This window comes from Pinus tabuliformis, chromosome 3_1, assembly GCF_031772625.1.
Source record: "Pinus tabuliformis cultivar Carrire ecotype Pingquan chromosome 3_1, CPIR1, whole genome shotgun sequence".
NCBI classification, from domain to species: Eukaryota; Viridiplantae; Streptophyta; class Pinopsida; order Pinales; family Pinaceae; genus Pinus; species Pinus tabuliformis.
Genome location: NC_142301.1, coordinates 175,264,775 through 175,286,279, shown reverse-complemented (window position 1 = coordinate 175,286,279; position 21,505 = coordinate 175,264,775). Strand labels below are relative to the sequence as shown.

At 42.0% G+C, this 21,505-nt stretch overlaps 1 protein-coding gene across 1 annotated transcript in view; it reads left to right on the top strand.

Annotated features, from left to right (window-relative positions):
• LOC149186370 (putative copper-transporting ATPase HMA5) overlaps positions 1–20,535 on the top strand; it is a 35,277-nt gene extending 14,742 nt beyond the window's left edge. Inside the window, exons 3-7 of the mRNA XM_089410986.1 lie at positions 16,632–18,026; positions 18,280–18,534; positions 18,678–18,800; positions 19,108–19,590; positions 19,814–20,535. Coding sequence (XP_089267112.1) covers positions 16,632–18,026; positions 18,280–18,534; positions 18,678–18,800; positions 19,108–19,590; positions 19,814–20,230 — 2,673 coding nt within the window. The 3' untranslated portion in view covers positions 20,231–20,535. The remainder of the gene's footprint in view (positions 1–16,631; positions 18,027–18,279; positions 18,535–18,677; positions 18,801–19,107; positions 19,591–19,813) is intronic.
• Positions 20,536–21,505: the final 970 nt, after the last annotated feature.

Genomic DNA, 21,505 nt, shown 5'->3' with positions numbered 1-21,505 from the left:
TAGGAGGCTCCATCGAACTATGATGATGTAAAGGACAGAGCCCCGAGGAAAGATCAAATTTGTGATTTTCCTGGACGACTTGGAGTCATCGAGAGACCTTTGAAGAAGGGTCCTACATGTTGCATACATTGAGCTCTGGGAGCTCTGGGGGGCTTGCAGTTCTACTGAAGCAACATACGACCACAGGGTGACTCACCCTCCCCTGGTGGTGCGCACTGGAACAGGATGATTCGCTCTCCTGTGTAGCAGGATGATTAGTTCTCCTGTGAGGCCTGGATTGATGTGTTCTCCATGGCGGTTGTAGCAGGATTGATGTGTTCTCCTGTGAGGCCTGGATTGATGTGTTCTCCATGGCGGCCTGGATTGATGTGTTCTCCATGGCGATTGTAGCAGGATTGATGTGTTCTCCTGCGAGGACAGGATTGATTAGTTCTCCTGTCGAGGCATCCTACCCATGCAGTCTGGGACTCATGGGAAGTACCTCTCATCTGATCAATGAGCAGGGAAATGAAGTTAGGGACCATAGTAGTACCGATGGACGCATCGTTGTATCTACCGTACTCCCTATGCTAGGATGACCTCCATTGATCTGGGATCAATGATACTGGTCTGGGACCAGTGGTAGGAGTTGTACATACTATGACGCTGACTTCGGGTCGGCTGAAACTGGTCTGGGACCAGTGGTACATACTCCGAGACTGACTTCGTGTCAGTGCAGGACTGGTCTGGGACCAGTGAGAGTCGTACATACTATGATGCTGACTTCAGGTCGGTTGGGACTGGTCTGGGACCAGTAGTACACTCTCTGAGCCTGCGGTACTAGTCTGGGACTAGTGAGAGTCGTACATACTATGACGCTGACTTCGGGTTGGTTGAGACTAGTCTGGGACTAGTGGTACGCACTCTGAAACTGACTTCGGGTCAGTGGAGAATGGTATGAGACATTCTCGATCAATTCTTCTTCTTCATAGTTCAGCAGAGCTGAGCAGAGCAGAGCTAGCAGAGCCAGCAGAGCTAAGCAGAGCAGAGCTAGCAGAGCCAGCAGAGCTGAGCAGAGCAGAGCTAGCAGAGCCGAGCAGAGCAGAGCTAGCAGAGCTGAGCAGAGCAGAGCTAGCAGAGCTGAGCAGAGCAGAGCCAGCAGAGCTGAGCAGAGCAGAGCTAGCAGAGCCGAGCAGAGCAGAGCTAGCAGAGCCAGCAGAGCTGAGCAGAGCAGAGCTAGCAGAGCTGAGCAGAGCAGAGCTAGCAGAGCTGAGCAGAGCAGAGCTAGCAGAGCCAGCAGAGCTGAGCAGAGCAGAGCTGAGCAAAGCAGAGTTAGCAGAGCCAGCAGAGCTGAGCAGAGTTGGGCAGAGCAGTGCAGGGCACTGATGGCCGAGATTGTACAGTCGGACTTATGGATCACTGGATGGAGTTCTCCCTAGTTGAGAGGGAGTGTTAAATTGGCAACTAGGGCCAAACTCCATGTGGATCAGCTTATTTATGACAGCTGATATTTTTATTGGATCCCTCTCGTCGAGAGGTGTAGGATTGATCCAAAGATCATCCGATTCCGATAAGTATTTATGGAGATATGAATTTATTTTGTTTATATAATTATTACCAAGCCGACCAGCAACTTGAGTAGGCTCAGAAGCCCAATAGACGTGTCTATTCATCATCTACGTTCTAGTATAAATTGGTGAGGATTTGAAGTCATTTTAACACACATTCTTGGTGTGTTCTCCTCCTCTCCACGTCTTGGGTTTTTGGAGAAGGAGGGACACCTAAAATATACATTTGCTGATGCCCTAGCCGCAGTAGCTGATGCCCTAGCCACAGTTCAGTTGTGCCCTAGCCACAGTGCAGATGATGCCCTAGCCGCAGGCTTATAAGAAGATCTAAATGCAGATAAGAGGAGACTTATGTGCAGCATGAATAAGCCCCTATACTGCTGTCCTAAAGAGGCTCCTATCTGCGGTGCTAAAGAGCCCTATCCACTGTTCCAAAGTGCCCTAACCGCAGGTCAAGAGATGCCCTAAATCCGCAGTCTGTTGAGCCCTTATTCACAGCTAAACAGTGATCCTATTCCACAGCAACTGGAGCCTAATACGCAGCTAAGAGGAGGTTCTATACACAGCCAATACGGAGGCCCTAATACGCTGCCTGTAGCAGCCTAAACGCAGTCTACACACAGCATATATATACGCACAGCCTGAAGCACTTGTACACTGTCCACGCTGGAATGAAGACGCAGTCCACCCTTGGTATGACAATCTTCGTATTACATGGATAAGGTATGACTATATGCTGTTGTGGTATGCCTGTAGAATACCTGGTATAAGGATGACCATATCATGGATCTATTCTATAGATCACATGCCTATTTATAAGGAAAAGCTGTACCCAAGCTACTACAATCTAATAATCATTGTTGCAGTAATGATAAGGATATCAGAGATGGTCATCATGCTGTAGAACTCATTGGAGACCTGGTTGATATAATGAAATGACTGTCATAATAGAAATCTCTGTATAGCAATGAGAGCAGTAAACCAGTCATTGAGTACACATTAGATGGGTGCAGATCCTTGATGTTGAGATCAACACTGTGATATTTGGGTACAGCGTAACATGATGAATGGGCAGCGTGAAGATCATGAGCAGCATGTAGGATGCTGTGTGTTGGCGCTATACTGTAAGGTACAACAAATGAACGAGATGCAGAATGATGATAGGTGAAGGAGTCACCTTGAGAATCAGTTGAAGCAGAATGTCTTCAACTGATCTCATAATTATACGAAATGATCTATGCTAGATCTAGATAAGTCAAAGTATTGACTGCTGTTGTAAATGTACTCTCTCTCTCTCTTTCTCTGCTGAACTTTGAAGATAAAAGAAGATTTGATCAAAGGGTTTCCCCACACATTGTGGGGTTTGTCCCTGGCTCGCGCCATATCTTGTGTCCTCTTGTCTTGGCTTGTCTTCTGCGTTTTGTATTTATGTTCTATCTGCAGTTTATCGTAATGCTGATGTGATTGCTAACAGTGAAAATTTAAATAAATTGCTCAAGCATAGAACATACCTAAAATTTAACAGCCTTGCTCATAAAGAAAAGCATCCTGCTCAAGATTCTATAAGAGGAAGAGGTGGACGAAGAGGAAGAGGAAGATACTTCAGAGGCAGGGGGGGCAGACATTCTCAAGGAGAAAAAGCAGATCTGCATTGCATTCGCTGCAAACGAAATGGATCACATGATGCTTCTACATGCAAGCTACCATGGGACAAAATTGAGCAGAAAAGAAATTAGCAGAAAGGTAAAACTGATGATACAGACAAAGGTAAAGCACCTGAATCCGCTCACTATATTGAGGCACAATGCAACATTGGAGTAAATGAAGATTTGTTTAATGCTTCACTTGCTTCTTCGAAAAATGATTGGTTGCTTGATTTAGGAGCAACCTGTCATATGACTCTTAGGAAAGATTTTTTTGAAGATTTCACTGACAATGTTGATGGAGCAGTATACTTTGCAGATCAGTCAAAAATCAAGCCATCAGGGCTTGGCACAATCAGGCTTAAACTGCCTGGTCTTCCAGACTTTCTTCTGGATCATGTTCTATATCTCCCACAGCTCAAGAGAAACTTGTTGTCCTTGGTCCACATCCGCCAGCAAGGTCACTCCATTCATATGTTTGATGGCAAGCTTGAGGTAAGAAAAGCATCTGACCACTCACTTGTCATGAGGGGAATAGAAGAAGAAAGGCTTCTCAAACTGCAAGGAACCTCTGCTCATGCACAACATTTCTCATATATTTCTCATCATGAAGAAGGTACACTTCCATCAAGTTTATTATGGCATGCTAGATTTGGACATTTAAACTTATGACAATCTCCGCTTATTGAAGAAAAATGGTGTTGCTGGTTTGCCTACAATTCCTAGGAAACATAAGCAATTTGATGCTTGCATTCTAGGAAAGCATAGCAAACAATCTTTTCATGATTCACATTCAAGAGCACATAGGAAGCTTGAACTCATTCATTCAGATTTATGTGGTCCAATGCCTGTTCCTTCTGCAAATGGAAATAAATATATCATGACATTTATTGATGATTACACCAGAATGTGTTGGGTTTATTTATTGAAGAACAAATCTGATGCTTTTCAAACATTCAACAGAGCAGCCTGGACCATCTCAGAAAGGTCCCCCAAAGTGGCTGACAAAGACACTTGAAAGTGTTCATCCTGATGAAATTGGAAAAACAGGAACCAGAAATTCAAACCGACAAAATGGAGGTGATGTAGATGACTCTAATTCACCTGTTGATATGGATGTTACTTATGATTGTGAATTGAACTTGTCTACAGATTTTGAACCAACTTCCTTCAAAGAAGCTGCTTCTCATGATGAATGGAAAGAAGCGATGAAAAAGGAGTATGATGCCCTCATAAAGAATGGCACTTGTGCTGGTTGATCCTCCATTTGGAACCAAACCAATTGGCTGCAAGTGGGTCTACAAGAACAAATACAAAGTTGATGGCTCACTTGACAAGCACAAAGCTAGGCTTGTGGCAAAAGGCTTTGCACAGAAGGAAGGGGTCGATTATGAGGAAACTTTTGCCCCCATAGCAAAATGGGCCACCATCCGGACACTCTTTGCACTAGTTGCTCAGAACGGTTGGAAAGTCCATCAAATGGATGTAAAAACTGCATTCTTGAATGGAGATCTAAAAGAGAATGTTTTTATGTCCCAGCCTGAAGGATTTGCTGTGAAAGGACATGAACATAAAGTATGCAAACTTGTGAAGTCCTTGTATGGCCTCAAACAAGCACTGCGAGCCTGGTATGAAAAACTAACTGAGCATCTTCTGAAACTCAACTTCAATCATTTTGATCTTGATGATGCACCTTTATTTGCCAAGAAAGTTGGCAAAACAATTGTGTATCTTGTGGTATATGTAGATGATCTTTTAATGACAGGGAACAATGAAAGCTACATTGCATCCATAAAGAAGGAATTAGGGAAAAGTTTTGAAATGACTGATTTGGGCTATGTTAATTACTATCTTGGCATTGAAGTAACCCAACATCCAAAATCCATATTTCTTTCTCAAAAGAAATACATTGGAGATTTGTTAAACAGATTTGGCATGACAGAGTGCAATCCTCTTTCTACTCCAATGGAACAAAACTTAAAACTCACATCTATTGAAGGAAAGGAATTTGAGGATGCAACAAAGTATAGACAACTTGTAGGAAGTCTCATCTACCTCACTACTACCAGACCAGACATTTCATTTACTGTTGGAATCCTCTCCAGGTTCATGCAAAAGCCTTGTGAGGGACATTGGTCTGCTGCAAAAAGAGTTCTAAGGTACTTGAAGGGAACTCAAGACCTTGGAATCAAGTATACACAGGTGGACGACTTCAGCTTGATTGGATACTCTGATTCAGACTTCGATGGAGACAAAGAAACTGGGGTATCTACTTCAGGATATGCTATGAGTCTTGGATCAGGAGCTGTCTCCTGGAGATCACGCAAACAATCAGTTCCAGCGGATTCCACAACTGAAGTAGAATACGTGGCAGCAGCTGAAGCAACGAAAGAAATTGTGTGGTTCAGGAAAATTCTTGAAGATTTGCAGGTAAAACAAGTACAATCAACTCCACTCATGATTGATAACACCTTTGCAATAAAGTTGGCCAAGAATCCAAAGTTCCATGATCGAACAAAGCATATCAATACTAAATATCATCTGATTCGACATCATGCTGAGGCCAAAACAATCCATCTCCGTCATTGTTCCACAAATGAGCAAATTGCAGACATCTTCACCAAAGCACTTGGAAAGGAAAAGCTTGAACGATTCAGAATGATGCTTGGACTCACCAACATCCCTTCAGATTAAGGGGGGGAATGTTGACACCTAATCTTCATGATTGGGGAATTTGTAAAATAAATAAATCAGGAATGTGAACAGTCATCGGAAGATGAACTGAACAATCACTCCTAATGTATAAAACAATAACATACCTATGGAATAAACACCAATCAGTTTTTCTGCCCTTGGAGAGTTACTGCCTGGCCTGACAAAAGGGTTTTCTGTTCTTTAAAAAAAAATTATTTGGTTTTCCACGTCGATCAATTTCTAGATCGAGAGCATTGGTTTCAAATTTATTTGCAGGGACAAGTTGATTGCCATGGTTCGTGAAAGCTGTCGCACCAGATTATGTTGAAGGGCTGCGAGGCCATACTGTTTTGTGGAGAAGAAGCATAAGATTTGAGGTGTTTCACAGGTCTCGTTCATTAGTGAGCTGAGATCAGAGATTCCCAACAGAAGTTGGGGACCTTTTTTTTGATCTGGAAGAACGAAAACCCTTGTATAACTCCATCCTCCTGTACACAAGGTATAGGCAAGGTTTATGTTTGAGGGAGGAGTTTGAATCAGACAAAATCATTCAGAAAGCAGACTCAATTGTCAGTTTCCATCCCTGATATTTGATTGGTTGTCATTTAACCAATGGAATTTGAGACTTCTTAATTGTTTTTCTTTTTGTAAGCTTGGTAGGACCTTCTCATTTACGAGTTTTTACATGTTCGTTATTCACCCCATTTACGAGGAGGGTAGCACAAGAATCGAACCCAAGATCTCCAGTTCGGTGAGACTTCATTTCCACGGCCATTGCCACTTGAGCTACCCCATGCGGACTGAGACTTCTTAATTGTTATTTTGAGACCTTAAGCGAGTTTTCAAGTGAGGATTTCAGAAGGTTTCCAATCAATAGTTTCTTGGGTCCATTTTGAGCACAGTCGTTTGTATGAAAGGACAGAAAGACCACAATAAACTACTCATTTTGGATTGGTTGATAGATTGACATGCCTCCCTACAAATTGGGCATGGACCTTGTCTCTTTTGTTGAGGAAGTGTAACTCGCAGCAGGGAGACCAAATTGTTAGACATACGCTTATCTGTCGATGCTGTGGGGGGCATGGACTACCAACTCCAGGACATAGGGGTTGATCCATTGTTTGGAAAAACTGAGAGGCATCACACTAAGGAAAGAGTGCTTTTTGGAAGGCCACGGGCCCATCGTTAACCAAGCCAATGTAAAAACACCCGGGCATGGAGAAAGGCGGAGTGATGGGCTCGTGATTTACTGGGGGTGACGATTGTAGGAACAAAGCCTCCGATCGAGCTGGGGTGTGAGCTGTCAACAACCATGCGATCACTGGGGAAAAATAGGTGTATTAATCACATGAAGGCATGAATGACTTGTCAGTGTGGAGGATAATTGTTGAAGCCGCTCCTTCAGTCTCATAGAAAGGTTTGCCCCTTTATTATTCAACTCTGGAAAGTTGGTCTCTTTGTAATAGCGCGCATAGTTTCCATTGGTTTCTTTGAATTCGACTTAGGTAGGATGGAGGATAAATTTGGTTGGCTGTTGTATGCTTAGGCCCATACGCTCCAAATTTTGTAAACCCCCTTATCATTAATAAATAAATTGCTCTCTATGTTATGACTGCAAAACCACCACAGATCTCCACTGTATCACTTGTACAAGAACGCATTTTGAAAGGCCACAAGGCCATCACGCTGAGCTGAGAGAGAGCACTGAAGAATCACTTGACAAAAGCTGATGCTAGGAGACTATTTGACAGGGTGATCACGGGCCTTCACCATCTGGGATAGGCCGTTTAATTTCCCACACTATCTTTAGCCCAATCATCGACTGTTTGAGGGTAGTCAGATCTAGAGTTCAATTCTTGGTGATTTCTTCATGATCAGTCACAAAGGAGTTCTAGATCGTGGAGCACGAAAGGCACAAGTTGTGCAACCACCGAGTTCCATTAATAGGGAAGGTCGACAAGGCGGACAACGATTGCACAATCAACTGCAGAGCCCAACGACATCACACAGAGCATTCAAGGCCGGGTGCAGATTATTCCAACAGGCGAGACCATTGTTTCGTGGGTAGGGCCGCAAATCTTTTATTTGTCTCAGAAGAGGCCGAGTGATGCACTCGAGGCTGCGATTTCGTGAGTGGGCCATAATTATTAAATTTTTCTTTTTTTGGGCACATGGTTCACTGGATGCTCCATTAGAATGTTATTAGCATTATTTGAGCACATGGTGGAGATATGGGAGATATAAGGGTTTCTTATATTATATACATAATTAAATGTTAAATAATAATAAAAGAAGAAGAAGAAGAAGAAGAAGAAGAAGCAAAGAGAGTTTAATCTCTTTTTGGAAAAAGGGGTGGAAGAATCATTCTAGCCAAATTTGTCAAAATGAAATATCTAGGCAGACATGATTAACAAAATGTTGATATAATCCCTTTGTTTATAATTAATATATTCTTGCATATTTTCCTGCTTGGTATGTGAAAAGATGGACCGTCTTGAAGAGACTTTGGAAAACACCCGAAAAATTATTGATGAACTAGCGAGGATATATGGTCCTTTACGCAAAAATACCTCCATAGACCAAAATGATGGTCATAGCAGCAAACCATTCTCAAAAAGGGTCCATGTCATTTTGCAGTAGAAGCAACCATGGGAAGTGAAGGAAGGACAAGGAAGAGGAGCTAAGCTCTTCGCACTTGACTCTAAATTGCAACAAACAAAGTTAGTCATAGACCTTCTGTTGACGGTGTTGGACCCGCCAACATGTAAGGGGATTTCCCCGGTAAGAAGTCCCAACTAGACCTCATACTGTTTGATGTGGAAGTCCCAGTAGTGGATCGTATGGTATCGCCTTGACTGTGGTTTCGCACAGAGGCAAGATGTTCCGGTTGGTAGCAAGGGTGTGACATATGCAGTAAGTCAAGGAAGGTGCATGAGCGGTTCTAACACACGGAGGGTGGGGTGAGTGCGCCCCTTGGAAACTTGTGAAAGCACGGAGTTAAGAAGGGAACACACGAGTAAAGATGCATCACAAATGGATGGAAAGTGAGCTAGCAATCCAAAGTGATGGTTAAACCAACAACACATTTCAGTTAGATTCATACATACATATACAAAAAATAGCTACACATGCATGCGTAAGCAAACAGATACATATATCATTTAGAGTAAACAAGATAGCTGAAATACAATACGACATATGCATGAAACTTGCTGGCTCTGTTATATTAAGAAGTGTAAGTTCCAGTCATACAATACAACCATGACCAACCACTAGCTCCGACAGCGGAACATTACAGTGAATGCCGCCTACTCCTCCAAAGAGATATACTAGCTCTGCACAGTGGAGAAGCCAAGGCTCGTTACAATATTGTCCAAACTTTCTCTAAGATACTCCTATTGGAAGCTTGGCTGACCAAAAGCCTCTATAATGAGTTATGAGGGACTATTTCTTGCAAAGGGTGGGGTGACTCTTGACATTCCCCTTTGTGACCGTTCATCTACCCTCATGAATCTTCGACTACTCTATGACTGTTACATTCAACTATCGACCCTTGAACTTCCACTTGACAAGACGTTACATACAATCTGCACATGTAACCATGTGAGACACAATGGCTTGAGCAGCCATGCAAGACATCACTAACACTTGGACCGTTGTGGTAAGACCAACTCTTCGACATCCTTGCGATGATTGACGGTGGCGAATTGATGCCAAGCTTGGTCGTCCGTGATGGTGTCCGTGCGCTCAATGGTGACATCCTGCTGAAAGCAAACTCTTGCCTCTGTTGCATTTGGGTACACTGATATGGCCCCTCTGTCCAACTCGTTTGATAGCATGCACATCATCATCTTGAGTGTGGCTGGACCAACAACATATTGATGCATAGTGTTTGTGCTGATCTCCAAGTGTGTGCTGGTGACCATGCGCATCAACTTGTCAAAATACATGTTCAACTCCAATCAGACTTGCTTCTTGTCTTTGCCTCGGTGAGTGTGCCAAATGGGTGGGATTGCATGTGTGCGCACAATGACATGCATGTTGCTAAATTCCCTTGCATGCAATCAACAACACTGCTCACCTTGTCTGCTCCGTGCTAGCTGCTGGGATGGATCTATAACTTGTATGGGCGCAGTTTCATCCGTCTGTGCATGTTGCGCCCCTTGTTGTACTTGTTCCTGCTGTAACTCATTCTCTCGTCTGTGCAACTCCTGTTCTTCCTTGAGTTGTTGCTTCAGCACATGCAACTCCTTCTCTGTTTCTCTCTCTGCCTTCGCACGATCTTCATGTCGTGCCGTCACCTCATAGCCTCAATCTCCAAAGCTGCTTTCGTCATGAGTGGATCTACTTTGAACTTGTAGCTTTGCTCCGCCTCTATGTTGTCAACAACATTCCTCTTGCATTTATCGCGTGTAGGTGTGTTGCCTTCTGTTGCTATTGATGGTGCTGCTCGCTGTGATGTTGTTGCCATTCATCTTGATATCTTTGTCCATGAACAACTTGATGTCTTTGTGGATAAGCAAGTTCATAGACACTTGATTGACTGCATCTGCAGTTGTGCTCTTAATAGTGTCTTTGACTCTGCTCTCCTAGAAGCCATTGTACTCGTGCTGTTGGGAGGCGAACGACACTTGTGATACTTGGAGACATAGCAACACTCATGGCAAGCAATCTGTCAGTTGAAAACCAAAACAAACTAGAGGACTGACATGCAACATACCTGTGTGACTGTCTATGAAGATTGTGCAATTTTCACTGGGAGGCTGGGAGACTGACTGCCAAGACTGGAGACGACACAGTTCGGGCTGCAGAGAGGTTGACTGACTGTTGGAACTGCGCAATGGACAGTCCAGCTTGGTCTACTAAGGACTGAAACTGCGCAGTGCACAATTTCAGTTAGTAGTGACATGCAACTAGCAAACTGTATTGTGTAGTTTCTGGAGCCAGCAAGACACTGCCTCCAAGAATTGCGCAATGCAAGCCTGGACGTCAGTGCTGGGCCAAACTTGTGCAATTTCTGGAGGGAAGGCAGAACTTTCGCTTTCGAAAATGCGCAATGCTAGCCGGGCAAGGCATGGTCCGTGCCAAGGCAGCCCAGACCAACCGATGGGTGACTAAAAACATGAGAAGTCTGAATGCATGATGAGATGAGTGCAAACAAGAGTGAATGATTATGCATGCAAACAATAAGTGTAGGATTCAGAAAATGGGACGCATGCATGTGTGTGAAGAGGGTTGCCGCGACGACAACCAACAGTGCAAAAATAGTGTTATGCATGTGACAGCAGTGAGATGCGAATGAAAACTGAAACGACGCTTGTACAAGCTAACATGCATGCAAACGACAACAAGAGTTCACAAAAATCAAGCAGACAACATTCACACAAGCCGAAACACAAAAAGTGACAAAAACGCAACACAAGATATGTGAAGCGAGCTTACCCCGAAACAACTGAGCTAAATGTGCCGACGAATCCTAGATGCAATGTGGGATGTCAGAGCTGCAAGATCGATGTGAGGAATGAGCTCTGCAGCGTCCGGTTCATAAGTTTTGATAAAATCGAGGTTATGACGCGCATGCCACAAATCTAGGAAAATCGACACTTGGCGGGAGGTTTCTGAAATGATCTTTGCATGTAACCTCCAACTACTAAAAATAGATCCCTAAATCTAGGGATACCTTTGCACATTGCCTTGGTAAAAACAGTTCATGCATACAAATCAGTTTTGGTCGGTCCTGGAGGGAACTGGTCAACTTGAAGGCACATGCTTCGGTCTGCGAGCCTGGGATGAAAATTTGCGTTGTTCCTGGGCTGAGCAGAGCTGGCTATCCAAGAGGGATTGTGTAATTTCTAGGAGGAATATGTGACTGTCTCCCAAGATTGCACAATTTCTGGGCTGAGCAGTTGTCTTGGGTCAAATTGTGCAATTTTCTCAAAGAAGCCTGTCTGACTGCATTGTGCAATTTCTGAGCCCAATAGGGTACTTGACTGATTTGTGCAATTTTTGCTAGTTGCTGGGTTGGCTGTCCCAAAGGGATTGCGCAATTTCTGGAAGCAACAGGTGATTGTTGCCCAGAATTGGTTAATTTTTGGGCCGAGTAGTTGTCCTGGGATGAATTGTGCAATTTTTGAGAGGAAGAATTGCGCAATTTTGGAGCCCAGCTGGGTGTCCAGTTGGGTTTGTGCAATTTCTGGAGGGAAGGCTTGTTCCCCTCCAGAATTGCGCAATTCCCAGAGGGAGCTGCTCGACCAACAATTGACACTAAGTCTGGAAAGCTGCCTGTGAAGGAGGTGGAACAAACTTGCATGCACAGGCTGACAAGACTCTATGAAACAGCTGAAGTGTATGTGCTTGACGATGCAAGACATGTTGCTGAGGATGGTTGGTAAGGAGGCTCCAAAACGAAGCTAAGGCAAAATTTTGGAGGGTGCTTGTAGCTGTTACAACACCTTCATACGTTGCAGGAATTAGAAACATGTTTGTCAAAGGTGGGGTAGCCAGAATGGAAGAAAATCAGTTGGGCTCTCAAGCCATCCATGCTTGCATTAATACAACCCAAACTTTGGGAGCATCCTTGTGAAGAGGTCAGGCTCACAGTTGCTTGTCTCCGCAGATCATAGCTTTAACATCACCACCATTGCCTTACAATAATGATATCATGAGAGATATTGCAGTTGATAGTAGAAGCCCTTTAGGGGTTGAACATCTTGCTTCCTACCTTTCAGAAGCGACGCAAAATCTTAGAACTCATGGCAGAGTTTAGCTTTGGCACATTCATGTTGAATTTGGAATGTGAGGACTTGATCTTTCAGGTGTTTTAGAACTTTTACACCAACATTACATCAACTCATCCAAACAATGTCAAAACAGGCATGCGAAAGATTATGTCCTTATTTTTACAAGGAGATGCCAACATCTGCAAGATACTAATATCCAAATTGTTGACCATTTGGAGAAAGGAACTAATTGTATCACCAGTCACCTATGATCTAGTTGAGAAGTTGGTCATACAAAACATCAAATTGCTCAGAAGGGTGTTGACTAAGAAGGAGCTTAAAACAATTGATGAAGGAAGCAAGAAAAAAGGTAGTAAAACTTGCAACAAGAATGAATTAAGAAGGAGAGGACTATGGTTTAACTGCAAGGGACCTTGGGCACATTACCATTCATGTCCAGGTGATAGGAAGTAGGCAACAAGGACAAAACAAGAAGAGATTCCTTTGGATCATGGGGAGTCTTCTATAGTTGGGTCTATTAATTTTCAGGATGATGAGCAACATTGTGATATTATTCAGAGAGACTTGCAGGATGAAAAACATTTGTGAGTGTATGATGAAATTCTACCTAATGGTATTGATGAGGTAGACTCCTATACAACTGAGTCCATAGGTCTCCAGGGGGGTGACCATGAAGAATATGAGAAATCAAGTATAGATAGTAGTCCACCAGTCCATCTATGTTCGACAACTGGAGAAGATGAACAACATATTGTCTTCACAGATGGAGGAGGCCAAGAAAACTTGATTGAGGAGCCAGTAATAGTGAACTGACATGATGAGCATGATCATGAGAGGGAGCATGACATACATAATGTGTAGGATGAACCATTCCTAGAGAGCCAGTCAAAGGCTCAAGTTGAAGCTGTGGTTGTAGGGCATCCGGTGCAAACAGGTACAGAGACATTCAACAGGGCACCAGAATCACTTGTAGAGGACTTTCGTGGGAAGATCACGCATTTCAAGACAGATCTTATGATGTTGAAGTAGAGAGTCTGGACAACCCGAGATACTATCTTACAGGAGAACTGAAAAATTGAGTTCATAGGGGTGTGTGCCGAGTCAACAACCAAACTGTCTAGTGTAGAGGAACGTCTCAAGTCCCTCACAAGGCAGCCAATGGAATACAATTGGGAGTTCCAGAGCAGCCCTCTACAGGAGTACATAGATAGGGTTTGTGGCACTGCCAAACCATCTTTATACATTAGGGAGAGCATGACAGAGTTCTACAAATGGATATGTTGGGTGATCGGGAGGAGCAGCTTGAGCTGAGCATCAGACAACATCAACATGGTAGACTTATTCCATGTGCTGGCATTCATACATTATATCCTTCCCACGAGATGGATTGGCAAGAGATTATGAGTTGGAACTCTATTAATATGATACTCTTAGCCAAGGGCATATTGTAGCTTGGGCCCTTAAGCACAAACAATGATGGAGGGCTAAGATGGTATCATAACCCACAAGTCCCAAGACTTAGGTGGCATTGGGATCTAGGAGAATCCATTGGGGGCAAGATTGGCCGGAGGATTGTTTGGGATCCAAGTATCGAAGGATCCATTTAGGATCATTTAGCATGGAGGCATGGAATAACACACTAAGTTGTATGGGATCTTGGTATCAATGTACAAATGCTTTTGCTGTGGATAGAAGTGGATTGCTTGAGGGCAAGCAATTTTTGGGTAGGAGAATTTGTAATATTCCCCTTTCTTGATATGGTCAAAATGGACGGAATTTACTTGTGGTATTTGCCTATGGGATCTGCCCAATGGTATTTGCCTTCATTTTTCGAGGGAAACTAATAAAATAAGATTTCTAGAGAGTCCATCAAGCCTATTAAAGGGGATAGGAGCTAGGCCTTTGAATCATCTTGAGTTATCCATCTATTTTGCCTTGTTGAGAACTTGGCGATGCCAATTCTAGTTTGATCCCAGGGACGAAAACCCGTGGGTCTAATCTGTGTGGTGGATCCATCCGGGGTCCACAATTGTGCTTCAATGTCTTAGATTAGTCTTTTAATGAGCAGCCGTGCATGCCATTTGCAGGGGTCCCAATCTTATTGTATGGGCATGTGTTATTTTCTTCAGCTAATGATATATATAAAGGGTTGCATTTCTAGATTCCATTTGTGTTCTTATTCTTGTTGAAAGTTTATGTTTAATCAGAACACTACTTATGCTATAACTATTATAATTTTTGTCTTTTGGGATCTTACACACTCTCAGCAAATGCAGCCTAGGGACGAAGGGACTTGTGGCCAAACCTCACCAATATTCACTTGGTAATCCTAATTTTCCAAATGACTACACTGTTGTGTGAGCCATGCTAAAGACAACATGTAAAAGCTCAATTGGTATCATGGATCTTATTAATATCAAAATTGTAAATACATATCAAGAAAATTGAGTGGCCAAAGGCTGAAGGTTGAAGCCACCCTTTTCCCACTCTCCTTGTGATCTTGATACATTTTAATTGATATACTATTAAGACGGGGAACCACCCAATCCGTCGTTTCAATTAATTATGCATCGTATATTCCAATTTGTCGAAAACATGTAACATATTGTTATTTATTTTTTGAATATAAATATTTTGTATATCAACATTGGTCATAGGGGAAAAGAAAAAAAATGCTTCCATGGGATTTAGAATCCAGAACCCTTTTTTGGCATATTTCAATGCAATTTAATGCTTTGTTTTCTTGTGCCTTCCAATATTTGCTTGAAGCAAAGCTTCAGTGTGACTAAGGGACAGGCTGCCATTTGTCATCGAACAGATCAGTGAATGATCAGTGAAAACATAAGGCCAAGAGCTTTGAATGTTACAATGCTTTGGGAACAAAGCAGCCTGACAAGACTTGCGTGTTCAAATTGGTCCGCAAGCTTCACCTTCATAAATTCTTCTTAAAGTCTAATCCTACCATGTTTTTTCTTCAACTGCACTGACTTGTATGTTCTCTTTGACTACTTTGAATTTAGGGCATAAATGTTAGAGAACACACATGGTAGAACTATAATCAATAAGTCTTCATCAGCGACGCAGAAGTTGGCCCCTTCTTTTGGCAAATGCAAGATCCCTATATGTTGCCCTAATTAATATATTATTCAAATCGTTATTTTTCATGTCTTTCAAAAGGCCTTTGCAACAGAATGAGGAAGACTGGCAGGCATGGACTGTGTTATCTTATCAGCTAAAGAAAGTCTGCAGCCTTTCACTGGTATCTTGTACACATTGTCCATGATGACAAATATCGGCAACCAACAAAATTGTATATCCATCTCTGTGAATATGCAACCACTGCAAACTATAGCAAATGCTTCATGAACTTAATTTATGGAGTTTAAATTGAAAGAGCATTGAAATAACAACAATTTTTATGAATATCACTCTGGAGTGGCCAAGATGTTGTTGTACAAACTGAACCACCAAAAATCTCCCAGGCCAGCTACTTCTCTGCCCAGGTCGAAATTAGTATGCAAATTGAACGAACAACTTAAGACAATAGACTGTAAGGATAACGTGCGGAATTTTGACGTGAGATATTCTCCCAGTTTGTACACTGTTGCGTAAACTATGCTAATCAATCCATCAAAGCCAAAATGTAGAAGCTCAATTAGCAACAGCACATGCTTTATTAATAGCAGAAGTTTTCTTGCATATCAAGAAAATTGAGTTGCCAAACGGCGGAAGGCTGATGCCTCCCCTCCCTCTCTCTGAGATCTTGACATCTTTTCTTTGATACAATATTAAGATGGTGGGGGGACTACCCAATCTATTGCCTCAAATTATAATGCATGCTATTCTCCAATCTGTGCGAAACATTAAACATATTGTTATTTAATTTTTGAATATAGATATTTTTTGCATCACCAACGTACCAATTAATCATAGTTGTTAATGTGTGTTTCTAGTTAAATGCACTATTATTTTTCTTTTTGCTAAAATAATATCCTACATGTCCACAGGAGGAATCAATTAGGGAGGCAATTGAAGATGCTGGCTTTGAAGCCACCTTAATAGAAGATGATGTTGATGAGAGGTCTACAATAATTGTATGTCGTCTTCGCATAAAAGGAATGACATGCACTTCTTGCTCTAGCACTGTGGAATCTGCCTTGGAAAAGGTTCAAGGAGTGAAGAAAGCTGTAGTTGCTTTAGCAACTGAAGAAGCAGAAATCAGATACGACCCTAAGCAAGTTAACTACAAGCAATTGATTGATGCAGTTGATGACACTGGTTTTGAAGCTATGTTGATTAGTACTGGGGAAGATAGGAATAAGGTTCATCTCAAACTGGAGAGAATCCCTTCTGATACAGAAATTAGAGTAATTCAGCAGTCACTCCAAGCATTGCCAGGAGTAGAAGATACAGAAGTGGATGTACAACTAGAGAAAATAACCGTGTCATACAATCCAGATTTGACTGGACCCAGAACATTCATCGATGTGATTGGGGAGACATATCCTGGATGCTGTACGGCAACTTTATTTCAGCCTGGAGGACTAGGAGGACCGGACAGAAGTGAAGAGATTAAGCAATACTACAAGTCTTTTCTATGGAGTTTGGCTTTCACTGTGCCAGTTTTTCTCCTAGCCATGGTTTTTATGTATACTCCAGCAATTAAAAGAGGTTTAGAATTAAGATTGGTGAATATGCTAATGCTTGGAGAACTTCTAAGGTGGATCCTATCAACTCCTGTACAATTTATCATTGGATGGCGCTTTTATACTGGTGCATATAAAGCATTGCGTCGTGGCTCAGCCAACATGGATGTTTTAATTGCCTTGGGGACAAATGTAGCTTATTTCTATTCGGTCTACACACTGTTGAGGGCTGCAACTGATAACAGTTTCAATGGTACTGATTTTTTTGAGACTAGTGCTATGCTTATCTCCTTTATTCTTCTAGGAAAATATCTGGAAGTTCTAGCCAAAGGGAAAACTTCAGAAGCTATTGCCAAGCTAATGGATTTGGCACCAGATACTGCTACTTTATTGACTCTTGACAGCCATGGGAATGTGGTATCTGAACGTACAATCAGCAGTCAGCTGATCCAACGCAATGATATCATCAAGATTTTACCAGGTGAGAAAGTCTCTGCAGATGGTTTGGTTGTCTGGGGGCAAAGTCATGTCAATGAAAGTATGATAACAGGTGAAGCCAGGCCTGTTGCAAAGCGAATAGGTGAAGAAGTTATTGGTGGAACAGTGAATGAAAATGGAGTACTGCATATAAGAGCTACACATGTTGGCTCAGAGAGTGCCCTTTCACTAATAGTCCGGCTTGTTGAAGCAGCGCAGATGGCTAAAGCACCAGTGCAGAAGTTTGCAGACAAAATTTCAAAATTCTTTGTCCCATTGGTAATGCTAAAATTGAATTTTTATTAGTTTCCTGATTAGTCTTTTGTCATTAGATTTTGAAGTTCTTTTGTCCACAGATGAGGCATCTGTCCTTAGATTTCAAAGTTCTTATTCTTCCACATTTACGTAAAAAAACGAGCCTTTGGCTTTTTTTGATTCCACAAGAGCATTTGGTATCTGCAGGCTGAACCTAGCTCATATGAAACTCTGCTTTTGAAACTATGCATGGTTACCTTTGTTTCCTGTTTTGTAGGTTATTGTGATCTCCTTTACTACCTGGCTAGCGTGGTTTGTAGCGGGCAAGATTGGTTCGTACCCAAAGTCTTGGATCCCTTCTTCCATGGATGAGTTTGAACTTGCTCTTCAGTTTGGCATATCTGTCATGGTTATAGCTTGCCCCTGTGCTTTGGGCCTTGCAACACCCACTGCAGTCATGGTGGGTACTGGAGTAGGTGCCACACAAGGTGTTCTCATCAAAGGGGGAAAGGCACTTGAAAGTGCACATAAAGTAAGTGATATATTGAGAGGAGATCTTTTTGTTATTTGAATGTGAACTAGGTGTCTAGCATTAGAGAAGTACCTCTCTTTCTGGTTATGTTTGTCTTTTAAAAGAAAAGGTTCATTGATGAATGGAGGTTTTGCTATCTGCAGGTGGACTGCATTATATTTGATAAGACAGGGACACTCACTATTGGAAAACCTATTGTTATTAACACTAAGCTTATGAAAAACATGGTCCTGCATGACTTCTATGAAATTGTTGCTGCAGCAGAGGTAGGTCCTACAGCTTTATTTGTTGATTATCTGATTGGTTCAATATGTTAAAGTTGGGATCAGTTGATTCTTGGGCGGCCTATTTGATTGACATCATTGTTGTTATTGGTTTTGAAATTTGTAGTAGTAGTACAGAGGTTGGTAGGATGCACATTGATGCATTCCTGTGTAGCCAACTCTCACAAATATAATACTTATTGATCTGTACCTAAATTTATCTTCACCATCATTCTGCAGTTTTGGTTATGTTCAGAGTTAAGGGTTTATATGTCTCATTAGCTAACTTGAATATTGGGTTATGCTCCAGGCAAACAGTGAGCATCCTTTGGCCAAGGCTGTGGTTGAGTATGCCAAAAGTTTTAGAGGAGAAAGTTCAGAGGCAAGCAGGCTGCCCGAGGCACAGGATTTTGTGTCTGTAACTGGCCACGGTGTTAAAGCTAGAGTGCACAATAAGAATGTCCTTGTAGGCAATGTCAAGCTGATGTTAGATTCTGGAATTACTATATCCGAAGATGCTTTTGAGATTTTGAAGGAGGTTGAGGGGATGGCTCGAACAGGGATTTTGGTGTCTATCAATGGAGAATTAGTTGGAATAATTGCAATATCAGATCCAGTTAAGCCAGAGGCACAAGATGTGGTGTCCATTTTGAAATCAATGAAAATTAAAAGTATTATGATCACTGGAGACAACTGGGGCACTGCAAATGCCATTGCCAAGGAGGTTGGAATTGAGACTGTAATGGCAGAAACGCTGCCTGAGGGAAAAGCAGTGAAAGTGAAAGAGTTACAGGTACCCAGTTGTCTCAAGCAACATTTCAGTTTCTGTGTTACCCATAGGCCCTGGCCACCCGTTGTTTCCTCCCTGTAAAACATTTTACCTTGATCATGTGCAATGTTAGAATGACTATCCAATGAGTTTATAAACTTTTGTTGTTCTCTCGACATTTTGACTGTAGAAGAGTATTTTACTTTCTACTAAGAGAACTTGTTTCTTTGTGTTTTTGGTTGTGCAGGAGTCTGGGATGACAGTTGCAATGGTGGGTGATGGCATCAATGATTCGCCAGCACTTGTGGCCGCTGATGTGGGTATGGCAATTGGTGCTGGTACAGATATAGCCATTGAAGCTGCTGACATAGTACTGATGAGAAGCAACTTGGAAGATGTCATTACTGCCATTGACCTTTCAAGGAGCACATTCAGGCGAATCAGACTTAACTATGTGTGGGCTTTGGGTTATAATGTAATGGGTATCCCCATAGCAGCTGGATTATTGTTTCCATTTATTAGATTCCGTCTTCCACCGTGGATTGCTGGGGCAGCCATGGCAGCTTCTTCTGTGAGCGTTGTATGTTGCTCACTGTTATTAAGATACTACAAGAGGCCAAGGAAGTTGGATTTGCTTCAAATGCAAACAGTCAGGATTCAGTAAGGTTTGAAAGTAGAAGCACTTTACACAATTAAGCTCAAGCAAAACAACTGGCTGATCCATGGTAACTTACTGCTGCAGATTAGTAGACAATGTTTGCACTGTTGCTTAAAGATTCCTTGGTTTTTTTTAATGCATAAGTGCTTCAGCAGTTAATGAAATACCTGCATGAGTCCTGCTAAATGTAATTACACGGGAAGCCAGAGATCTGGTCACTCTCACATATCAGCTTTGGAATTTAAATATTCTAAACAGCAGCTATTCTGGATGGCTGTCATCTTAAAATATTTGTGTGTAGGTTTGAAAAACACAGGTGTTTTTGTCTCAAGTTACTGTAAATACTAAGCTGTAGATTATTGTAGATTATCCACTTGAAGTGGTATGTCTGTTCTCTCTGCTTAAGATATATGTAATTACACTGCAGGAGACTCTCATGTAATTTCTTTTATGACAGGATTGATAAGATTGATAATAAGCGGTTTGAGTAAAAATGCATTATATATTCCAATAAATAAATGTGAGTGTATGGGAATTTGGCACCATGATTGTCTTTCTATAACTGACATGGGATGGAGTATTGCATGAATATTATTGGTTTTATTTTTTTGAAGAAAAACCTCTTTGGAAACCCCTAGGCCTTTCAATGCATTTCATGGATGGTACCTAGTGTAAACCCATTGCTGTAACCACCTAGTAGGAGATCAAGTGCGTCACACAACAGAGGCACTCAGCGTAAGAGATTGGCCCCAAAACCTCTTGCATGAAGCTCAAAGCACCCAAGCTAGCCCATTGGGCTAGATGCAAATTATTGTTATGGGCAAGATTGATCCCTTATATTGCAAGAAGCGTTTGGTCCCATATGTAATCCTACCAATTCCAATTTATAGCTACAACCGAAATATATGGTGTAAAAAATCTCTTTCTTATGGTTGTGTGGAAGTAGATTGATTATATCAAACTACTTGCTTTTAACACTGTTTTTTTTGTTTCCCAGAAAACTTCCCAGTTTTTAGCCGAAGCAGGGGCAGTCTCCTAGGAAATATTGCTCCAAGGATTCTAAGGTATAGCCATACAGCATGTGTTGAGTACCAAACTTGGACTAATGTTAAAATCGCCCACCAGTTTACCACTAGACTACAATTCTAATTAATACTTGCATGAAAGGAGGGTACAACACTAGACTTCCGAGGAGTTTACCCATCCTAGTACTATATTTTGAAAATTGTTATCCTAGTACTATATTTTTTTTCAAGGAGTTCATCCATCTAGTACTACACA